The sequence below is a fragment of the Schistocerca gregaria genome, chromosome 10, assembly GCF_023897955.1.
Source record: "Schistocerca gregaria isolate iqSchGreg1 chromosome 10, iqSchGreg1.2, whole genome shotgun sequence".
NCBI classification, from domain to species: domain Eukaryota; kingdom Metazoa; phylum Arthropoda; class Insecta; order Orthoptera; family Acrididae; genus Schistocerca; species Schistocerca gregaria.
The window spans coordinates 23,323,438-23,345,227 of NC_064929.1; the positions used below are offsets into that span (position 1 = coordinate 23,323,438).

The 21,790-nt window shown below is 26.4% G+C and overlaps 1 protein-coding gene, 1 long non-coding RNA gene and 1 pseudogene across 2 annotated transcripts in view; 2 read left to right on the forward strand and 1 right to left on the reverse strand.

Annotated features, from left to right (window-relative positions):
* Positions 1 to 2,369, reverse strand: part of LOC126293748 (NADH-ubiquinone oxidoreductase chain 1-like) — a 37,572-nt gene extending 35,203 nt beyond the window's left edge. Inside the window, exon 1 of the mRNA XM_049987105.1 lies at positions 2,132 to 2,369. Within this exon, the coding sequence (XP_049843062.1) occupies positions 2,132 to 2,261 (130 nt within the window). The 5' untranslated portion in view covers positions 2,262 to 2,369. The remainder of the gene's footprint in view (positions 1 to 2,131) is intronic.
* On the forward strand, positions 228 to 16,732 carry LOC126293751 (uncharacterized). The gene is made up of 2 exons (XR_007552355.1): positions 228 to 914; positions 16,174 to 16,732. It is a non-coding gene; the product is annotated as an uncharacterized LOC126293751 (long non-coding RNA).
* A 65-nt stretch (positions 16,733 to 16,797) lies between these two features.
* On the forward strand, positions 16,798 to 17,743 carry LOC126293749 (NADH-ubiquinone oxidoreductase chain 1-like; annotated as a pseudogene).
* Positions 17,744 to 21,790: the final 4,047 nt, after the last annotated feature.

The window sequence follows — 21,790 nt, forward strand, 5'->3', positions numbered from 1 at the left end:
TCTATTTTAAAGTAGCTTCAATTTAGATGAGATAAGTCGTAACATAGTAGATGTACTGGAAAGTGTATCTAGGAAGAGTTTCAAGATATAACTTATTAGTAAAGTGTTTCATTTACACTGAAAATTTTTCTGTGCAAATCAGGATATCTTGATTATTTATTTTATTATATTTATTTTTGTTTATTTAATTATTTAATATAAATAATTTTATAGTATATTTGTCTTAGTATATTTTATAGAATTGATTTTTTAAATTATAGTGTATTGGTAATGTAAGTGTTTTATGAAATATTATTTTAAATTTATTTAAGTAGATTTTATTTATTGTACCTTTTGTATCAGGGTTTATCAAAATTTTAGTATTTATTTTACTTGTCTCGATTTGGGTTGATTTATAAATAATTTATAGTTAATGTATCATAATTATTATTAAATTATTTATAGAAATGAGACATTAATCGTTTCCCAAGATATCTAGTTTCTTAAGAAAAAATTTAATTTTTTAAAGTTATTTGTTTTTATTTAATTTTTTAAGTAAAAATATTATCTTATTTATTCTTTAAGGGATAAGCTTTGAAGTTAATAACCTATAATTTATTTTATAGAAATATAATAGTAAGCTTTAAACCAGCTATCTTTAAGATTACGTTTTAGTTCATTATATTTTATCTTGATTTTATAAATATTTTATATTTTTATTAAGATTATTAATTTAATTTTAAAATTTTTGTAATAATGATAGAATTAGTATATTTATTTGTATGAAATTTTTACCTTGTGAACTTATTATAAGGAACTAGGCAAAATTGATTTCCGCCTGTTTATCAAAAACATGTCCTCTTGTTTATACTTTGAGGTCTGGCCTGCTCACTGAGCGTATTTTTAGAGAGCCGCGGTATTTTGACCGTGCAAAGGTAGCATAATCATTAGTCTCTTAATTAGTGGCTGGAATGAATGGCTTGACGGGAAATCAACTGTCTCTTAATAAATTTTTGAATTTAACTTTTGAGTCAAAAGGCTTAAATTCTTCTTTAGGACGAGAAGACCCTATAGAGCTTGACCATTTTACTTTTATATAGTTTTTTGTTTTTCTTTCTATATTTAATGATGATTTTTGTTGGGGTGACATGAAGAATAGATAAACTCTTCATTATTATATCATTTATTTATGTTTGTTATTTTGATCCATAATTTATGATCATAAGATTAAGTTACCTTAGGAATAACAGCGTAATTGTTTTTGAGAGCTCATATCGACAAAACAGATTGCGACCTCGATGTTGGATTAAGAAAAATTTTGGGTGCAGGAGCCCAATGATTAGGTCTGTTCGACCTTTAAATTCTTACTTGATCTGAGTTCAGACCGGCGTGAGCCAGGTCGGTTTCTATCCTAAGATTATTTATCCATATTAGTACGAAAGGACCATATGATTAAAATATTTTTTGTTATATTGATTAATATTAATTTATTTACTATTTTGACAGATTAATGTGTTGAATTTAGAATTCGTTTATGTAGATTTTTTTCTACAAATAGTATTGATACTTTATGATTTATTTATATTTATTTTGAATTTTCTTTTATTGGTTATTTGTGTTTTAATTAGTGTTGCCTTTTTAACTTTATTAGAGCGTAAGGTTTTAGGTTATATTCAGATTCGAAAGGGTCCAAATAAGGTAGGTTTTGTTGGAATTCCTCAGCCATTTAGGGATGCTATTAAGTTAATTTGTAAGGAGCAGCCAATTCCTATTATATCTAATTACCTACTTTATTATTTTTCCCCTGTTTTTAATTTAATGATTTCTTTAGCCGTTTGAGTAATTTTTCCTTATTTAACTTATATGTGTTCTTTTTCTTATGGATTTTTATTTTTTTTATGTTGTACTAGGTTAGGTGTTTATACTGTTATAATTGCTGGTTGATCTTCTAATTCAAATTATTCATTATTAGGTAATCTTCGTTCTGTTGCTCAAACAATTTCTTATGGAGTTAGTTTAGCTTTAATTTTATTGTCTTTAATTATTTTAATTGGTAGTTTTAATATGTTTGATTTTATAAACTATCAGCTTTATTGTTGATTTATTATTATTTCTTTTCCTTTAGCTTTAGCTTGTTTTGCTTCTTGTTTACCTGAAACTAATCGTACTCCTTTTGATTTTGCTGAAGGGCAATCTGAGTTAGTTTCAGGATTTAATATTGAGTATGGTGCGGGTGGTTTTACTTTAATTTTTTTAGCTGAATATACTAGAATTGTCTTCATAAGAATATTATTGGCTTTAATTTTTTTAGGTGGTGATTTTTATTCTTTTATATTTTTTATTAAGCTTGCTATTATATCTTTTGGTTTTATTTGGGTTCGTGGAACATTACCACAGTTTCGTTATGATAAATTAATGTACTTATCTTGAAAAAGTTTTTTACCTTTATCTTTGAATTTTTTTATTTTCTTTGTTGGTACAAAGATTTTATTTATATCATTTGTTAAGTGAAATTTTTTGAGAAAAGTTAATAGAAGAGTTAAACTTCTAATTTTATGTTTTCAAAACATATGCTTTTCCTAAGCTAATTAACTTTATTCCTTAATTAATTTATCTCATGTGTTTGCGACATGGACATTAATTAAGAAATATGTAAAGTAGATAGTTGTTAAGATTTGACCTGTTATAATATAAGGTTCCTCAACAGGTCGTTTACCAATTCACGTTAGTAAGCATACAACAACTACTATAATTCAGAATAAAATTTGATTAATAGGGTAAAATTGAATGCCTCGGAATGGTGTTTTATTATAAAATGGTAAAATTATTAAGATTCTAATTGATAAAAATAATGCAATAACACCTCCTAATTTATTAGGGATAGATCGTAGAATTGCATATGCAAATAGGAAATATCACTTTGGTTGAATGTGAACTGGTGTTACTAATGGGTTGGCAGGTACAAAGTTATCTGGATCTCCTAATAGGTAAGGATTGATTAAACATAGTATAATTAATAATGATGTTATTATTACAAATGTAATAGAATCCTTAAAGGTAAAGTATGGATGGAATGGAATTTTTTCAATATCTCCATTTAGTCCAAGAGGATTATTAGATCCTGTTTGGTGAAGAAAAAATAAATGAATTGCTGCTATAACAGCAATAATAAATGGTAATACAAAATGGAATGTGAAGAATCGATTTAATGTTGGATTATCAACAGCGAATCCTCCTCATACTCATTGGACTAAATCTGTTCCTAAGTATGGGATTGCTGATAATAAATTAGTAATTACTGTTGCACCTCAAAATGATATTTGGCCTCAGGGTAAGACATATCCCATAAATTCAGTTGCTATAACTAAAAATAAAATCACTGTACCAATTATACAGGTATGTATATATATATAAGATCCGTAGTAAATTCCCCTTCCTACATGTAAGTAAATACAAATAAAAAATATAGATGCTCCATTTGCATGTAAGGTTCGGATAATTAAACCGTTATTTACGTCTCGGCAGATGTGTACTACACTACTGAATGCTATTTCAATATTTGATGTATAATGTATAGCTAAAAATAGTCCAGTGATTTTAACAACTGCTAGTAGTGCTAAAAATAAATAAATTATTATTATTATTGTAATAATGAATGTTGGTCTGTTATATAATTTTTCTAAAGATATTGTTATTTCTTGATAATTGATTGAATTATCAATATTATAGTTTCGGTGTTTTTGAAAAAGTCTATAAATATAGATATATCTAGAATAATTAATATTGATATGATAAATACTCACATTATTAATGTAATAGTTATAGTAATTGATTTAGGCTGAAATATTTCGTTTGATGCAATTCTTGTAATGTAAATAAATAATACTAGTATACCACCAAGAAATGTTAAAAATAAAATATATGATAATCAATATCTTTCCATTATTGTTCCTGTTATTAATCCAATTAGGAAGGTTTGAAGGATAATAAAAAGCATTATTGATATTGGGTGTCTTAATTTAATAAAATTAATATTTATTACATTTGATAATGATATAATTATTATTTTGATCATTTCAGGGGTTAATTTATTTAAAATATCGGTTTTAGGGACCGATGAAGGAAGCTTTTCCACCTCTGAAGTTTTAAAAGTGGGGGCTGGACTTATTTCCGGTTTACAAGACCGGCGTTTTTTTTAAACTATTAAAACTAATGTTTATATTCTCTATTTTTGCTTCTTTATTGATTTATTTTGCTGGTGTTTATGTTTTTTCTTCTAAACGTAAACATTTATTTATGGTTCTTTTGAGATTAGAATATATTGTTCTTTCTTTATTTATATTAGTTATTGTTTTTCTTATTGAGTTTGATTATGATTATTTTTTTCCTGTTATTTTTTTAGTTTTTTCTGTTTGTGAGGGTGCTTTAGGTCTTTCTATTTTAGTTTCAATAATTCGTTCTCATGGTAATGATTTTTTTAATTCTTTTGGTTTATCTTAATGTTAAAGTATTTATTTATAACTATTTTTTTGATCCCTCTTTGTTTATTAAATAATTGTTGATGGTTGGTTCATTCTTTAATGTTTCTGTCGAGTTTTGTGTTTATAATTTGTGTTTATTCATATGCTGATTTGAATATAATAAGATATTATTTTGTATTGACTATTTTTTTTAGTTTAATTTTGCTTAGTTTTTGGATTTGTTCTTTAATAATCACTGCTAGAGGTTCAGTTTATTTAAGTTCATATCATACTAATTTTTTTGATTTTAATAATTATGCTTTACTGTTCATTTGCTAGATTAAGTCTTCTTTCTTTTTATATTTTTTTTTGAGGCTAGATTAGTTCCTACTTTACTTTTAATTTTGGGTTGGGGTTATCAACCTGAGCGTTTGCAGGCTGGTGTTTATTTAATTTTTTAAACTTTGGTTGCTAGATTACCTTTATGATTAGTTTTATTTAAGGTTTATGATTTTTCTAATACTTTATATTTTCCTTTATTAGTTGATTTTGGTTCTTATTATTTTATGTTTTATGTATTTATAATTTTGGTTTTTTTAGTTAAGATACCTATGTTTTTGGTTCATTTATGACTTCCTAAGGCTCATGTAGAGGCCCCTATTTCAGGTAGAATGATTCTTGCTGGTGTTTTATTAAAGTTAGGTGGTTATGGTATTTTTCGTGTTATAAAGGTTATTTCTTATTTGGGTTTAAAGTTTAATTATTTTTGATTATCTTTGGGTTTATCTGGGGGTGTTATTGTAAGATTTATTTGTTTTCGTCAGGTTGATTTAAAGTCTTTAATTGCATATTCTTCTGTTCTCTTTCTCTAATGGTTGGTCTTGGTTTATGTTCTTCTGGTTTATTTTGTTTATCTAATATTATTTATGAACGTTTAGGTAGACGAAGATTATTAATTAACAAGGGTATAATTAATTTGATGCCAAGAATGGCTTTATGATGATTTCTTTTAAGATCATCGAATATGGCTGCTCCTCCTTCTTTAAATTTGTTAGGTGAAATTAGATTATTAAATAGAATTATATCTTGATCTTCTTTTAGATTCTTTGCTTTGATTTTTTTTATCTTTTTTTAGTGCTGTTTATACTTTGTATATATATTCTTATTCTCAGCATGGAAATTATTATTCTGGTGTTTACACTTGTTCTCTTGGTTATTTTCGTGAATATCATCTTTTACTTTTACATTGATTGCCTTTAAATATTCTCTGTTTAAAGGGTGAATATTTCTTTGTTTAGTTTGCTTAAGTTTTTTAATTAAAAATATTGTTTTGTGGAATCAATGATATGAAGTTTTTCATCTTAGGCCGTGAATTTATTTTCTATTTGTTCTTTGAGTTTTTTTCTTTGTTTTTTTCGAGAACTATAATTTTTATTTTAGGTATTTATTATTTAATAATTGATTATAGAGTTTTTGTTGAGTGAGAGCTTTTCAATTTAAATGGTTCTATAGTTGTTATAACTTTAATTTTGGATTGAATATCTCTTATTTTTATATCTTTTGTTATATATATTTCTTCTTTGGTTATTTATTATAGAGAGGATTATATATCTGGTGAAAAGAATATAAATCGTTTTATTATTATTGTTTTAATATTTATTATTTCTATAGGTTTTTTAATTATTAGTCCTAATTTAATTAGAATTTTATTAGGTTGAGATGGTTTAGGTTTAGTTTCTTATTGTTTAGTTATTTACTATCAAAATGTAAAATCTTATAGTGCTGGTATATTAACTGCACTTTCTAATCGTATTGGTGATGTTGCTATTTTAATTTCTATTGCATGAATGTTAAATTTTGGTGGTTGCAATTATATTTATTATTATGATTTTATTTCTAATTCTTTTGAAATAAAGCTCATTACTATATTAATTGTTTTAGCAGCTATAACTAAGAGAGCTCAGATTCCTTTCTCTTCATGACTTCCTGCTGCTATAGCAGCTCCTACTACTGTTTCTGCTTTAGTTCATTCTTCTACTCTTGTTACTGCTGGTGTTTATTTATTAATTCGTTTTAGACCAATATTAGATACTTACAATTGTGGTTGATTTTTACTTTTAATTGGTTGTATAACTATATTTATGGCTGGATTGGGCGCTAATTTTGAATTTGATTTGAAGAAGATTATTGCTCTTTCTACTTTAAGACAACTTGGTTTAATAATAAGAATTTTGGCTATGGGTTATCCAAAGCTTGCATTTTTTCATTTATTGGCTCATGCTTTATTTAAGGCATTATTATTTATATGTGCAGGTTCAATAATTCATAATTTGAAGGATTCTCAGGATATTCGTTTTATAGGATCAATTGTTAATTTCATACCTTTAACTTCAGTTTGTTTTAATGTCTCTAGTTTATCTTTGTGTGGAATACCTTTTTTAGCGGGATTTTATTCAAAGGATTTAATTCTTGAGATGGTTTGTTTAAGATGAATTAATTGTTTAATTTTTTTTCTTTATTTTTTTTCTACTGGTTTAACTGCTTCTTATTCTTTTCGTTTGTTTTATTATTCAATATCTGGTGATAATAATTTTTATTCTAGATTTTCTTTTGATGATAAGGGTTATTATATTTCATTTGGAATAATTGGTCTATTGTTTGTTGCTGTTTTTGGTGGTAGTCTTTTATCTTGATTAATTTTTCCTATTCCTCATGTGATTGCTTTACCTTATTATTTAAAGTTTTTAACTATTACAGTTGTTATTTTAGGTGCTTATTTAGGTTATCTTATTTCTAATTTTGATTTTTCTCATAATTTGTTTTCTTTAAGTATACTTTCTTTTGTCAGATTTGCTGGTTCTATATGATTTATACCTATTCTTTCAACTAAGTTTATTAGATATATTCCTTTAAAAATAGGTTATTATTCATCTAAGTCATTTGATTTTGGTTGGGGTGAATTACTTGGTGGTCAAGGTTTATATAGATTATTTATTTATTTAATTGGTTATATTCAAGGTTGATATGATTCTAATTTCAAGATTTATCTTTTAACTTTTATTTTTTGAATATTTATTTTGGTAATATTATTTTTCGTTTACTTAAATAGCTTATAATTAGAGCGTGACACTGAAGATGTTAAGGAAGTATTTTTACTTTTAGGTATTTATAAATATAGATATATTATTTTTAAAGTGAAAATGTAATGTTTTATTTAAACTATATAAATTTTAGAAATGTTAATGGAGTTTAACCGCTAATATAAAAAGTTAGCAGCTTTCATATTGGCTTTACATTTCCTTAATTGGAACTATTATAGTTCAATTGTATTATTAACAGTAATACGCCTCTTTTTGGCTTCAACTAATAAGAATAAGGGTAGTATATACCAATCTTACAGGTCGAAACTGACTGCAATATTTCGCTTCTTATTCTATTTAAGGTTGATTGATATTATCAATACTTTTTGAATGCAACCCAAATGTTATGTTTAACTACAACCCTTTATTCTGCTCATTGTAATGCTCCTTGAATTCATTCATGGTATAGTCCACCTAGTAGAACTAGAATAAAAAATATTGTTGATACTGTTCAGATTATAATATCTGATGTTTTAAAAATAATTACAATTGGTAGAATTAGTGCAATTTCTACATCAAAAATTAAAAAGATTACTGCGATTAGGAAGAATCGTAGTGAGAATGGTATTCGTGCTGATCTTTTTGGATCAAACCCATATTCAAATGGTGATCTTTTTTCTCGATCATTAATTAATTTTTTTGATAGTGTTGTTGCCAGGATTATAACAATTATTGGAATAATAAATCTAATGAAAACTCTTGTGGATAGAATTAGAATTGTTTTTCTTGATTTATATCAAGCTTTCTGATTGGAAGTCAAATGTACTATTTATACTAGAAAAACAATTATCTACCTCATCAATAAATAGAGATATATAAGAATAATCATACTAAGTCTACGAAGTGTCAGTATCATGCTGCTGCTTCAAATCCAAAGTGGTGTCTTGGTGAGAATTGATTTATTGAGTGTCGAAGTAGACATGTTGATAAAAATATTGTTCCAATAATTACGTGTAAACCATGGAATCCTGTTGCAACAAAGAATGTTGACCCATAAACTGCATCTGCAATGGTAAAAGGTGCTTCTCAATATTCATATGCTTGGAGTATTGTAAAGTATAGTCCTAATAACACTGTGAAGAATAATCCTTGTAGTGCTTGAGTATGATTAGATTCCATTAAACTATGATGTGCTCATGTTACTGTTACTCCTGATGCTAAAAGAATAGCTGTATTAAGTAATGGAATTTGTATAGGGTTAAAGGGTTGAACTCCTATTGGAGGTCATAGTATTCCTAGTTCAATTGTTGGTGCTAATCTTCTTCTAAAGAATGCTCAAAAAAAAGAAACGAAAAATAATACCTCTGATGCAAAAATAAAATTATTCCTCATCGTAATCCAATTGATACAAATCCTGTATGTAATCCTTGATATGTTCCTTCTCGTACTACATCTCGTCATCATTGAATTATGGTTAGTAGGGTAATTCCAAATCCAATTATAAATAAGTTAATATTAAATAGGTGGAATCATTTTGCTAGTCCTGATACTAGGACTATTGCTCCAATTGCTCCTGTTAATGGTCAAGGTCTATAGTCTACTAAGTGGAATGGGTGGTTTGAGTGAGTTGTTAACATAGGTTTAATATACTTCTCTAGAATATAGAGTTCGTAGAATTGAGAAAACATAGGCTTGAATTATTGCTACTGCTGATTCTAGAATTAATAGAAGTATTTGTCCAATAATTAGTAATGAGATTAAGTTTATTGCTATAGATGGTCCTGTGTTTCCTAATAAGGTTAATAATAAGTGTCCTGCAATTATATTTGCTGCTAACCGTACTGCTAATGTACCTGGTCGAATAACATTACTAATTGTTTCAATTAGTACTATAAATGATATTAATGTGGGCGGTGTACCTTGTGGTACAAGGTGTGTAAATATATGATTAGTATGGTTAATTCATCCAAATAATATAAATCTTAGTCATATAGGTAGGGCAATTGCAAATGTTAATGCTAAATGTCTTGTTCTAGTAAAAATATAAGGGAATAAACCTATGAAATTGTTAAATAATATTATAATAAGAATTGAGATGAAAATGAATGTTGTTCCATTAAATGATTTTGGTCCAAGTAGTGTTTTAAATTCATTATGTAAGGTTAAATTTAGTTTATTTCAGATAATGTTAATTCGTGATGGTGTAAGTCAAAATAGTGATGGGATTAATAATAGTCCTAGAAATGTTCTAGTTCAATTTAATGATAAATTAAAGATGTTAGTTGATGGGTCAAATGTTTAGAATAGATTTGTTATCATTTTCAATTTAAGTTTTTTATTTCAATTGTTCCTTTTTCTGCTCTTTTAATAAGGTTAGGTTTAAATGAGAAGAAGTTTATTTGATTAAACAAGATTAATGTAGCTGAAAATATAATGAATAGTGAGAATCATATAAGAGGGGATATTTGAGGGATTTGGATATAATTTCCCCATCAGAAGTAGTCGTTAATTTACTATTATTTGGTTTAAGAGACCATTACTTACTTTCAGTCATCTGATGAATTTCAAGGTGTACTAATTTTTTTAGTTACTTTAGATTGACACTCTAATGTTATTTATTTTAACTAACTCCTTAAATTATCTTAGATAATCACTTAATAAATAAATTTACTGAAGTTCTTTCAATTACAATTGGTATAAATCTGTGGTTTGCTCCACAGATTTCTGAGCATTGTCCAAAGAATAATCCAGGTCGATTTATTGTGAATGTTCCTTGATTTAACCGACCTGGCGTTGCATCAATTTTAACCCCTAATGCAGGAACTGCTCACGAGTGTAGAACATCTGATGCTCTTGTTAATACTCGTACTTCTGTATTTATTGGTAGGATTGTTCGGTTATCTACATCTAGCAGTCGAAATCCATCATTTTCTAGGTCTTGTTCTGGTGTTATATAAGTGTCAAATTCTACGTCTATGAAGTCTGAATATTCATATCTTCAATATCATTGTCGTCCAATGGTTTTAATTGTGATTATTGCATCTACTGAATCATCAAGTAAATATAATAGTCGTAATGATGGAAGGGCAATAAAAATTAATGTAATTGCTGGTAAAGCTGTTCAGATTGTTTCAATTAAATGTCCATGAAGTATATTACGGTTAGTATAGGCAATAAATAATATATAACTTAAGGCATAACCTACAATTACTGTAATTAATAATAATACGACCATAGTATGATCATGAAAGAATGGTAATTGTTCCATTAATGGTGAAGCTCCATCTTGAAGAGATAAATTTGATCATGTTGCCATTAATAAATATTTTCTAATAAAAGGTCAAACCTTTATTTGTAGAGCTTAAATCTACTGCACTAATCTGCCATATTAGAATCTAGAGATTAATGGTAATTCTGAGTAACTATGTTCTGCAGGAGGGTTATTTTGTAGTCATTCTGTTGATCTTCTTATGTTAGCTCTAAATATAATTGCTCGGTTTGTAACCATTCTTTCTCATATAATTACAATGAATATAATGATTCCTACAATAGAAATTGTAGACCCAATTCTTGATACTACGTTTCATGATGTATATGCGTCTGGGTAGTCTGAGTATCGTCGAGGTATTCCTGCTAATCGTAGGAAGTGTTGAGGAAAGTATGTTAAGTTTACTCCAATGAATATAATTGTAAATTGGATTTTTAATCATGTATTATTTATAGTTAATCCTGTAAATAGTGGATATCATTGAATGACACCTCCTATAATTGCAAATACTGCTCCTATAGATAATACATAATGAAAGTGGGCTACTACATAATATGTATCATGTAATACAATATCAAGTGATGAATTTGCTAATACTAATCCTGTTAATCCACCAATTGTAAATAGGAAAATAAATCCTAGAGCTCATAATAATGGTGGATTGAACTTGAATTTAGTTCCATATAATGTAGCTAATCATCTAAATACCTTAATTCCTGTAGGTACAGCAATAATTATTGTTGCTGATGTAAAATATGCTCGTGTGTCAACATCCATTACTACTGTAAATATATGATGTGCTCATACAATAAATCCTATTAGTCCAATTGATAGTATAGCATAAATTATACCTAATGTTCCAAATGATTCAATTTTTCCTCTTTCTTGACATACAATATGTGAAATAATTCCGAACCCCGGTAGAATTAAAATATAAACTTCTGGGTGTCCAAAGAATCAAAATAGATGTTGATATAGAATTGGGTCACCCCCTCCTGCAGGGTCAAAGAATGATGTATTTAAATTTCGATCTGTTAATAATATAGTAATAGCTCCTGCTAAAACTGGAAGTGAAAGAAGGAGAAGTAATGCTGTAATAGCTACTGATCATACAAATAAAGGTGTTTGATCTAAAGTTATACTTTCTGATCGTATATTAATTGCTGTTGTAATGAAATTTACTGCACCAAGAATAGATGATACACCTGCTAAGTGTAGTGAAAAAATAGCTAGATCTACAGATGCACCCCCGTGTGCAATAGCTCCTGCTAGAGGAGGGTAAACTGTTCATCCTGTACCAGCACCATTATCTACTATAGAAGATGTAAGAAGAAGGGTTAGTGAAGGTGGTAGTAATCAAAAACTTATATTATTTATTCGTGGAAATGCTATATCTGGTGCACCAATTATTAGTGGAACAAGTCAATTACCAAATCCACCAATTATAATAGGTATTACTATAGGGAAAATTATTACGAATGCGTGAGCTGTAATAATAACATGATAAATCTGGTCATCCCCAATTAGAGATCCGGGTTGACCAAGTTCAGCACGAATAAGTATTCTTATTGATGTTCCTACTATTCCTGCTCATGCTCCAAATAGAAAATATAAAGTACCAATGTCCTTATGGTTTGTTGAGAATAATCATTTTTGCGGTAAGATGGCTGAATTTTAGGTGGTAGACTGTAAATCTACTTATGAGATGTTTTCTCTCTTATCATATTTAGGTCTTATATTCAATTATGATTCTAGACTGCAATTGTAGAGTTGTAAAGTTTTACTAAGGCCTAAAAGATTATTCCTTTAATTATAACTTTGAAGGTTATTAGTTTGATTAACTTAAGTCCTTAGTATAATGAAATTAAGGTTGATGTTGAAATCAATCCTATTGTTGAAATTATTACTGTTATAGGAAGAATGATTCTTGATTTTTGGGACTTTATCTTTATAGATCTAATATGTATATAGTAGTAGAGTGTAATTGTAGTTAATACAACTATAATAGTTATAATAGTTGTTATATTGTTTTCTATTAACGATTGTATTACAATTCATTTTGGTAAGAATCCAAGGAATGGTGGTAGTCCACCTAAAGATAATAAAGATAAGAATATTATGAATTTAATTTCGGTTTTTATATTTCTGGCTGAATAAATTTGATTTATGAAAAATAAATTTATTTGCTTAAATAATAAAACTATAATTAATCTTAATAGTGAGTAAATAATGAAGTATAGTTCTCAGATGTTTTCTCTGACTGTTAATGATCTAATTATTCAACCTAGATGTCTGACTGATGAATATGCTAAAAGTTGTCGTAAGGATGTTTGATTTAAACCTCCTATTGCCCCAATAATAATTCTTAAGAAAATAATTGTTCAAATAAAAGTTCTTAATTGAATACAATAGGATAAGACCATTATTGGGGCGATTTTTTTGTCATGTTATTAATGTTAAACAATTATTTCATCTTGATGCTCCTATAACTTCTGGAAATCAGAAATGGAAAGGTGCAGCTCCAATCTTTAATAATAGTCTAGATCTAATTATTATTGATGGGATAAATTCTGTTTCCCATCCCATGGGATATTTTATTTGAATCAGCAAAATTGAAAATAATAATATTGTCGATGCTATTGCTTGGACAATAAAATATTTAATTGATGATTCGTTTATTATTATATTTTTATTTCTTGTTAGGAGCGGAATAAATGAAAGTAAGTTGATCTCAAGTCCTATTCAAACCCCAAATCAGGAATTTGATGAAATGGACAGCATCGTTCCTATCATTAATGTTGATAGGAAGAGAAGTTTTGTAGAGTTGTTGGTCATTAAAAAGGAGAGGATTGATACCTCTATAAATGGGGTATGAACCCATTAGCTTGTTTAGCTTACCTTTTTACATTAAGGTGTATGATGCACGTTAGTTTTTGATACTAAAGGAGGTAGTTTAATTCTATCTTATGTAATTTTAATGAAGGTAATTTTATTTACTTTATTTACCCTATCAAGGTAACCCTATAATCAGGCACTTCATTTATTTAATATATAAATCGAAAGTTTTTTTTTGAAATTCTTTTATGTATTATTTTGTTTAATTAGAATTAATTTATCCTGCTCCTTTTTTATATATATATATATATATAATAAATAATTTATATTAATATATTACATTTAATTAAAATTAAAAGATTATAAGTTCATCTTATTATTATTAATTGATTATTATAATACATTCATTTACCTAGGATTATAGCTACTTATGTTTTTAGCTTAAAATAGGTTATTATAATATAATATATATAATAATATGAAATTTAATATTTAATATTATTATAATTAGATATAATAAATAAAATTATTAATCTTAAATATAAAATATTATAATAATATAAATAATTATATTAATTATAATAATATAATTAACATAAATTATCTATAACTAGATTATTTAACTAATATATATATATAAGTTAACTTAATATAAAAGAAAGAATTCATATTAATAACATAGTATATTAAATTACATAATTGTATAAAATATATTTATTATAATATTTAATCTTTCTTTATTTATTAGTGAAAAGAAAGATTAAATAAGAAAGAATATAATACATTTATTGCTATACATGTTCCATATTAATCTTTAATTATATATAATAGAGAAGTTGTTGTGGTCATACAGGGGAGCGTTTCTTTTTTTTGTTAATGTTTGTGGTTTTTTCTTTTTTTTTCTTTAAATATTTGAATCTTTTATTTTTTCCTGATTTAATAAATTTAAAAATTTCTTATTTTTTATTTTTAAAAGTTTTATTCTTGCTTGTTTATTCACTTTTTCTTTGTATTATATGTAAGTTTTGTTAGACTAAATGTTCTTTTTGCAGTAATTTGATTTAATTATCAAGTGATTTTGGATTTAGCAATTGATTTAGTATCGGCATAATTCGTGCCAGCAGCCGCGGTTATACGATTGATACAAGTGAATATTATTGGTTAAAACAGTTGTTTATACTATTAGGGTTGAAATATAAATTTGTAAGGTGAAATGTTAAAATTTATTTGTGGCCCTTTTTATGAATTTGTGAAATTTAAATAATAAACTAGGATTAGATACCCTATTATTTTAAATGTTAATCATATTTACCAGGGTACTATTAGTTAAGGTCTTTAAACCCAAAGAATTTGGCGGTATCTCATTCCATTCAGAGGAACCTACCCCATGATTGAAAATACACGATTTACTCTACTTAATTTATTTGTTTATATATCTCCGTTATCAGAGAATCTTTTTAGAGTTATAATTCTCAAGATTTATAATTATAAAATATTTCAGGTCAAGGTGCAGCTTATAGTTAAGAGGAGGTGGGTTACAATAGATTTTTGTTTATAACGGATTTGATAGTGAAATACTGTTAATGAAGGTGGATTTGATAGTAAATTAATTTATTTAATTTAACTGATATTGGCTCTGAGATGTGTACACATCGCCTGTCGCTCTCATTATTGATTATTCTATTCTATTTTAAAGTAGCTTCAATTTAGATGAGATAAGTCGTAACATAGTAGATTGACTGGAAAGTGTATCTAGGAAGAGTTTCAAGATATAACTTATTAGTAAAGTGTTTCATTTACACTGAAAATTTTTCTGTGCAAATCAGGATATCTTGATTATTTATTTTATTATTTTTATTTTTTGTTTCTTTAATTATTTAATATAAATAATTTTATTGTATTTTTGTCTTAGTATATTTTATAGAATTGATTTTTTAAATTTGAGTGTATTGGTAATGTAAGTGTTTTATGAAATATTATTTTAAATTTTTTTAAGTATTTATTTTACTTGTCTCGATTTGGGTTGATTTATAAATAATTTATAGTTAATGTATCATAATTATTATTAAATTATTTATAGAAATGAGATGTTAATCGTTTCCCAAGATATCTAGTTTCTTAAGAAAAAATTTAATTTTTTAAAGTTATTTGTTTTTATTTAATTTTTTAAGTAAAAATATTAACTTATTTATTCTTTAAGGGATAAGCTTTGAAGTTAATAATCTATAATTTAATTTATAGAAATTTAATAGTAAGCTTTAAACCAGCTATCTTTAAGATTACGTTTTAGTTCATTATTTTTTATTTTGATTTTATAAATATTTTAGGTTTTTTATTAAGATTATTAATTTAATTTTAAAATTTTTGTAATAATGATAGAATTTGTATATTTATGTGTATGAAATTTTTACCTTGTGAACTTATTATAAGGAACTAGGCAAAATTGATTTCCGCCTGTTTATCAAAAACATGTCCTCTTGTTTATACTTTGAGGTCTGGCCTGCTCACTGAGCGTATTTTTAAAAAGCCCCGGTATATTGACCGTGCAAAGGTAGCATAATCATTAGTCTCTTAATTAGTGGCTGGAATGAATGGCTTGACGAGAAATCAACTGTCTCTTAATAAATTTTTGAATTTAACTTTTGAGTCAAAAGGCTTAAATTCTTCTTTAGGACGAGACGACCCTATAGAGCTTGACATTTTACTTTTATATAGTTTTTTGTTTGTCTTTCTATATTTAATGATGATGTTTTGTTGGGGTGACATGAAGAATAGATAAACTCTTCATTATTATATCATTTATTTATGTTTGTTATTTTGATCCATAATTTATGATCATAAGATTAAGTTACCTTAGGGATAACAGCGTAATTGTTTTTGAGAGCTCATATCGACAAAGCAGACTGCGACCTCGATGTTGGATTAAGAAAAATTTTGGGTGCAGGAGCCCAATGATTAGGTCTGTTCGACCTTTAAATTCTTACTTGATCTGAGTTCAGACCGGCGTGAGCCAGGTCGGTTTCTATCCTAAGATTATTAATCCATATTAGTACGAAAGGACCATATGGTTAAAATATTTTTTGTTATATTGATTAATATTAATTTATTTACTATTTTGACAGATTAATGTGTTGAATTTAGAATTCATTTATGTAGATTTTTTCTACAAATAGTATTGATATTTTATGATTTAATTATATTTATTTTGAATTTTCTTTTATTGGTTATTTGTGTTTAAATTAGTGTTGCCTTTTTAACTTTATTAGAGCGTAAGGTTTTAGGTTATATTCAGATTCGAAAGGGTCCAAATAAGGTAGGTTTTGTTGGAATTCCTCAGCCATTTAGAGATGCTATTAAGTTAATTTGTAAGGAGCAGCCAATTCCTATTATATCTATTTACCTACTTTATTATTTTTCCCCTGTTTTTAATTTAATGATTTCTTTAGCCGTTTGAGTAATTTTTCCTTATTTAATTTATATGTGTTCTTTTTCTTATGGATTTTTATTTTTTTTCTTGTACTAGGTTAGATGTTTATACTGTTATAATTGCTGGTTGATCTTCTAATTCAAATTATTCATTATTAGGTTCTCTTCGTTCTGTTGCTCAAACAATTTCTTATGAAGTTAGTTTAGCTTTAATGTTATTGTCTTTAATTATTTTAATTGGTAGTTTTAATATGTTTGATTTTATAAACTATCAGCTTTATTGTTGATTTATTATTATTTCTTTTCCTTTAGCTTTAGCTTGTTTTGCTTCTTGTTTAGCTGAAACTAATCGTACTCCTTTTGATTTTGCTGAAGGGGAATCTGAGTTAGTTTCAGGATTTAATATTGAGTATGGTGCGGGTGGTTTTACTTTAATTTTTTTAGCTGAATATACTAGAATTGTCTTCATAAGAATATTATTGGCTTTAATTTTTTTAGGTGGTGATTTTTATTCTTTTATATTTTTTATTAAGCTTGCTATTATATCTTTTGGTTTTATTTGGGTTCGTGGAACATTACCACAGTTTCGTTATGATAAATTAATGTACTTAGCTTGAAAAAGTTTTTTACCTTTATCTTTGAATTTTTTTATTTTCTTTGTTGGTTTAAAGATTTTATTTATCTCATTTGTTTAGTGAAATTTTTTGAGAAAAGTTAATAGAAGAGTTAAACTTCTAATTTTATGTTTTCAAAACATATGCTTTTCCTAAGCTAATTAACTTTATTCCTTAATTAATTTATCTCATGCGTTTGCGACATGGACATTAACTAAGAAATATGTAAAGTAGATAATTGTTAAGATTTGACCTGTTATAATATAAGGTTCTTCAACAGGTCGTTTACCAATTCACGTTAGTAAGCATACAACAACTACTATAATTCAGAATAAAATTTGATTAAGAGGGTAAAATTGAATGCCTCGGAATGGTGTTTTATTATAAAATGGTAAAATTATTAAGATTCTAATTGATAAAAATAATGCAATAACACCTCCTAATTTATTAGGGATAGTAGATCGTAGAATTGCATATGCAAATAGGAAATATCACTCTGTTTGAATGTGAACTGGTGTTACTAATGGGTTGGCAGGTACAAAGTTATCTGGATCTCCTAATAGGTAAGGATTGATTAAACATAGTATAATTAATAATGATGTTATTATTACAAATGTAATAGAATCCATAAAGGTAAAGTATGGATGGAATGGAATTTTTTCAATATCTCCATTTAGTCCAAGAGGATTATTAGATCCTGTTTGGTGAAGAAAAAATAAATGAATTGCTGCTATAGCAGCAATAATAAATGGTAATACAAAATGGAATGTGAAGAATCGATTTAATGTTGCATTATCAACAGCGAATCCTCCTCATACTCATTGGACTAAATCTGTTCCTAAGTATGGGATTGCTGATAATAAATTAGTAATTACTGTTGCACCTCAAAAAGATATTTGGCCTCAGGGTAAGACATATCCTATAAATGCAGTTGCTATAACTAAAAATAAAATCACTGTACCAATTATTCAGGTATGTATATATATATAAGATCCGTAGTAAATTCCCCGTCCTACATGTAAGTAAATACAAATAAAAAATATAGATGATCCATTTGCATGTAAGGTTCGGATAATTCAACCATTATTTACGTCTCGGCAGATGTGTACTACACTACTGAATGCTATTTCAATATTTGATGTATAATGTATAGCTAAAAATAGTCCAGTTACGATTTGAATTACCAAACATAACCCTAATAGGGATCCAAAATTTCATCAAAATGAAATATTTGTTGGGGCAGGTAAGTCAATTAAAGAGTTATTAATAATTTTAATTAAAGGATGTCTTAATCGTAAGGGTTTATTCATTAGTAATTATCTTATTTTACGAATAGGTCCCTGATTAATATTAGTGATTTTAACAACTGCTAGTAGTGCTAAAAATAAATAAATTATTATTATTATTGTAATAATGAATGTTGGTCTGTTATATAATTTTTCTAAAGATATTGTTATTTCTTGATAATTGATTGAATTATCAATATTTATAGTTTCGGTGTTTTTGAAAAAGTCTATAAATATAGATATATCTAGAATAATTAATATTGATATGATAAATACTCACATTATTAATGTAATAGTTATAGTAATTGATTTAGGCTGAAATATTTCGTTTGATGCAATTCTTGTAATGTAAATAAATAATACTAGTATACCACCAAGAAATGTTAAAAATAAAATATATGATAATCAATATCTTTCTATTATTGTTCCTGTTATTAATCCAATTAGGAAGGTTTGAAGGATAATAAAAAGCATTATTGATATTGGGTGTCTTAATTTAATAAAATTAATATTTATTACATTTGATAATGATATAATTATTATTTTGATCATTTCAGGGGTTAATTTAATTAAAATATCGGTTTTGGGGACCGATGAAGGAAGCTTTTCCACCTCTGAAGTTTTAAAAGTGGGGGCTGGACTTATTTCCGGTTTACAAGACCGGCGTTTTTTTTAAACTATTAAAACTAATGTTTATATTCTCTATTTTTACTTCTTTATTGATTTATTTTGCTGGTGTTTATGTTTTTTCTTCTAAACGTAAACATTTATTAATGGTTCTTTTGAGATTAGAATATATTGTTCTTTCTTTATTTATATTAGTTATTGTTTTTCTTATTGAGTTTGATTATGATTATTTTTTTCCTGTTATTTTTTTAGTTTTTTCTGTTTGTGAGGGTGCTTTAGGTCTTTCTATTTTAGTTTCAATAATTCGTTCTCATGGTAATGATTTTTTTAATTCTTTTGGTTTATCTTTATGTTAAAGTATTTATTTATAACTATTTCTTTGATCCCTCTTTGTTTATTAAATAATTGTTGATGGTTGGTTCATTCTTTAATGTTTCTGTCGAGTTTTGTGTTTATAATTTGTGTTTATTCATATGCTGATTTGAATATAATTAGATATTATTTTGGTATTGATTATTTTTCTTTTAGTTTAATTTTGCTTAGTTTTTGGATTTGTTCTTTAATAATCAATGCTAGAGGTTCAGTTTATTTAAGTTCATGTCATTCAAATTTTTTTGTTTTTATGGTTTTGATTTTAATAATTATTCTTTACTGTTCATTTGCTAGATTAAGTCTTCTTTCTTTTTATATTTTTTTGAGGCTCGATTAGTTCCTACTTTACTTTTAATTTTGGGTTGGGGTTATCAACCTGAGCGTTTGCAGGCTGGTGTTTATTTAATTTTTTATACTTTGGTTGCTAGATTACCTTTATTATTGGTTTTATTTAGGGTTTACGATTTTTCTAATACTTTATATTTTCCTTTATTAGTTGATTTTGGTTCTTATTATTTTATGTTTTATGTATTTATAATTTTGGCTTTTTTAGTTAAGATACCTATGTTTTTGGTTCATTTATGACTTCCTAAGGCTCATGTAGAGGCCCCTATTTCAGGTAGAATGATTCTTACTGGTGTTTTATTAAAGTTAGGTGGTTATGGTATTTTTCGTGTTATAAAGGTTATTCCTTATTTGGGTTTAAAGTTTAATTATCTTTGGGTTTATCTGGGGGTGTTATTGTAAGATTTATTTGTTTTCGTCAGGTTGATTTAAAGTCTTTAACTGCATATTCTTCTGTTGCTCATAAAAGAATGGTTATTGGTGGATTGATGACTATGAATTGATGAGGTTGTGTAGGTTCTCTTTCTCTAATGGTTGGTCATGGTTTATGTTGTTCTGGTTTATTTTGTTTATGTAATATTATTTATGAACGTTTAGGTAGACGAAGATTATTAATTAACAAGGGTATAATTAATTTGATGCCAAGAATGGCTTTATGATGATTTCTTTTAAGATCATCAAATATGGCTGCTCCTCCTTCTTTAAATTTGGTAGGTGAAATTAGATTATTAAATAGAATTATGTCTTGATCTTCTTTTAGATTCTGTGCTTTGATTTTTTTATCTTTTTTTAGAGCTGTTTATACTTTGTATATATATTCTTATTCTCAGCCTGGAAATTATTATTCTGGTGTTTATACTTGTTCTCTTGGTTATTTTCGTGAATATCATCTTTTACTTTTACATTGCTTGCCTTTAAATATTCTCTGTTTAAAGGGTGAATATTTCTTTGTTTAGTTTGCTTAAGAATTTTAATTAAAAATATTGTTTTGTGGAATCAATGATATGAAGTTTTTCATCTTAGGCTGTGAATTTATTTTCTATTTGTTCTTTGAGTTTTTTTTCTTTGTTTTTTTTCGAGAACTATAATTTTTATTTTAGGTATTTATTATTTAATAATTGATTATAGAGTTTTTGTTGAGTGAGAGCTTTACAATTTAAATGGTTCTATAGTTGTTATAACTTTAATTTTGGATTGAATATCTCTTATTTTTATATCTTTTGTTATATATATTTCTTCTTTGGTTATTTATTATAGAGAGGATTATATATCTGGTGAAAAGAATATAAATCGTTTTATTATTATTGTTTTAATATTTATTATTTCTATAGGTTTTTTAATTATTAGTCCTAATTTAATCAGAATTTTATTAGGTTGAGATGGTTTTGGTTTAGTTTCTTATTGTTTAGTTATTTATGATCAAAATGTAAAATCTTATAGTGCTGGTATATTAACTGCACTTTCTAATCGTATTGGTGATGTTGCTATTTTAATTTCT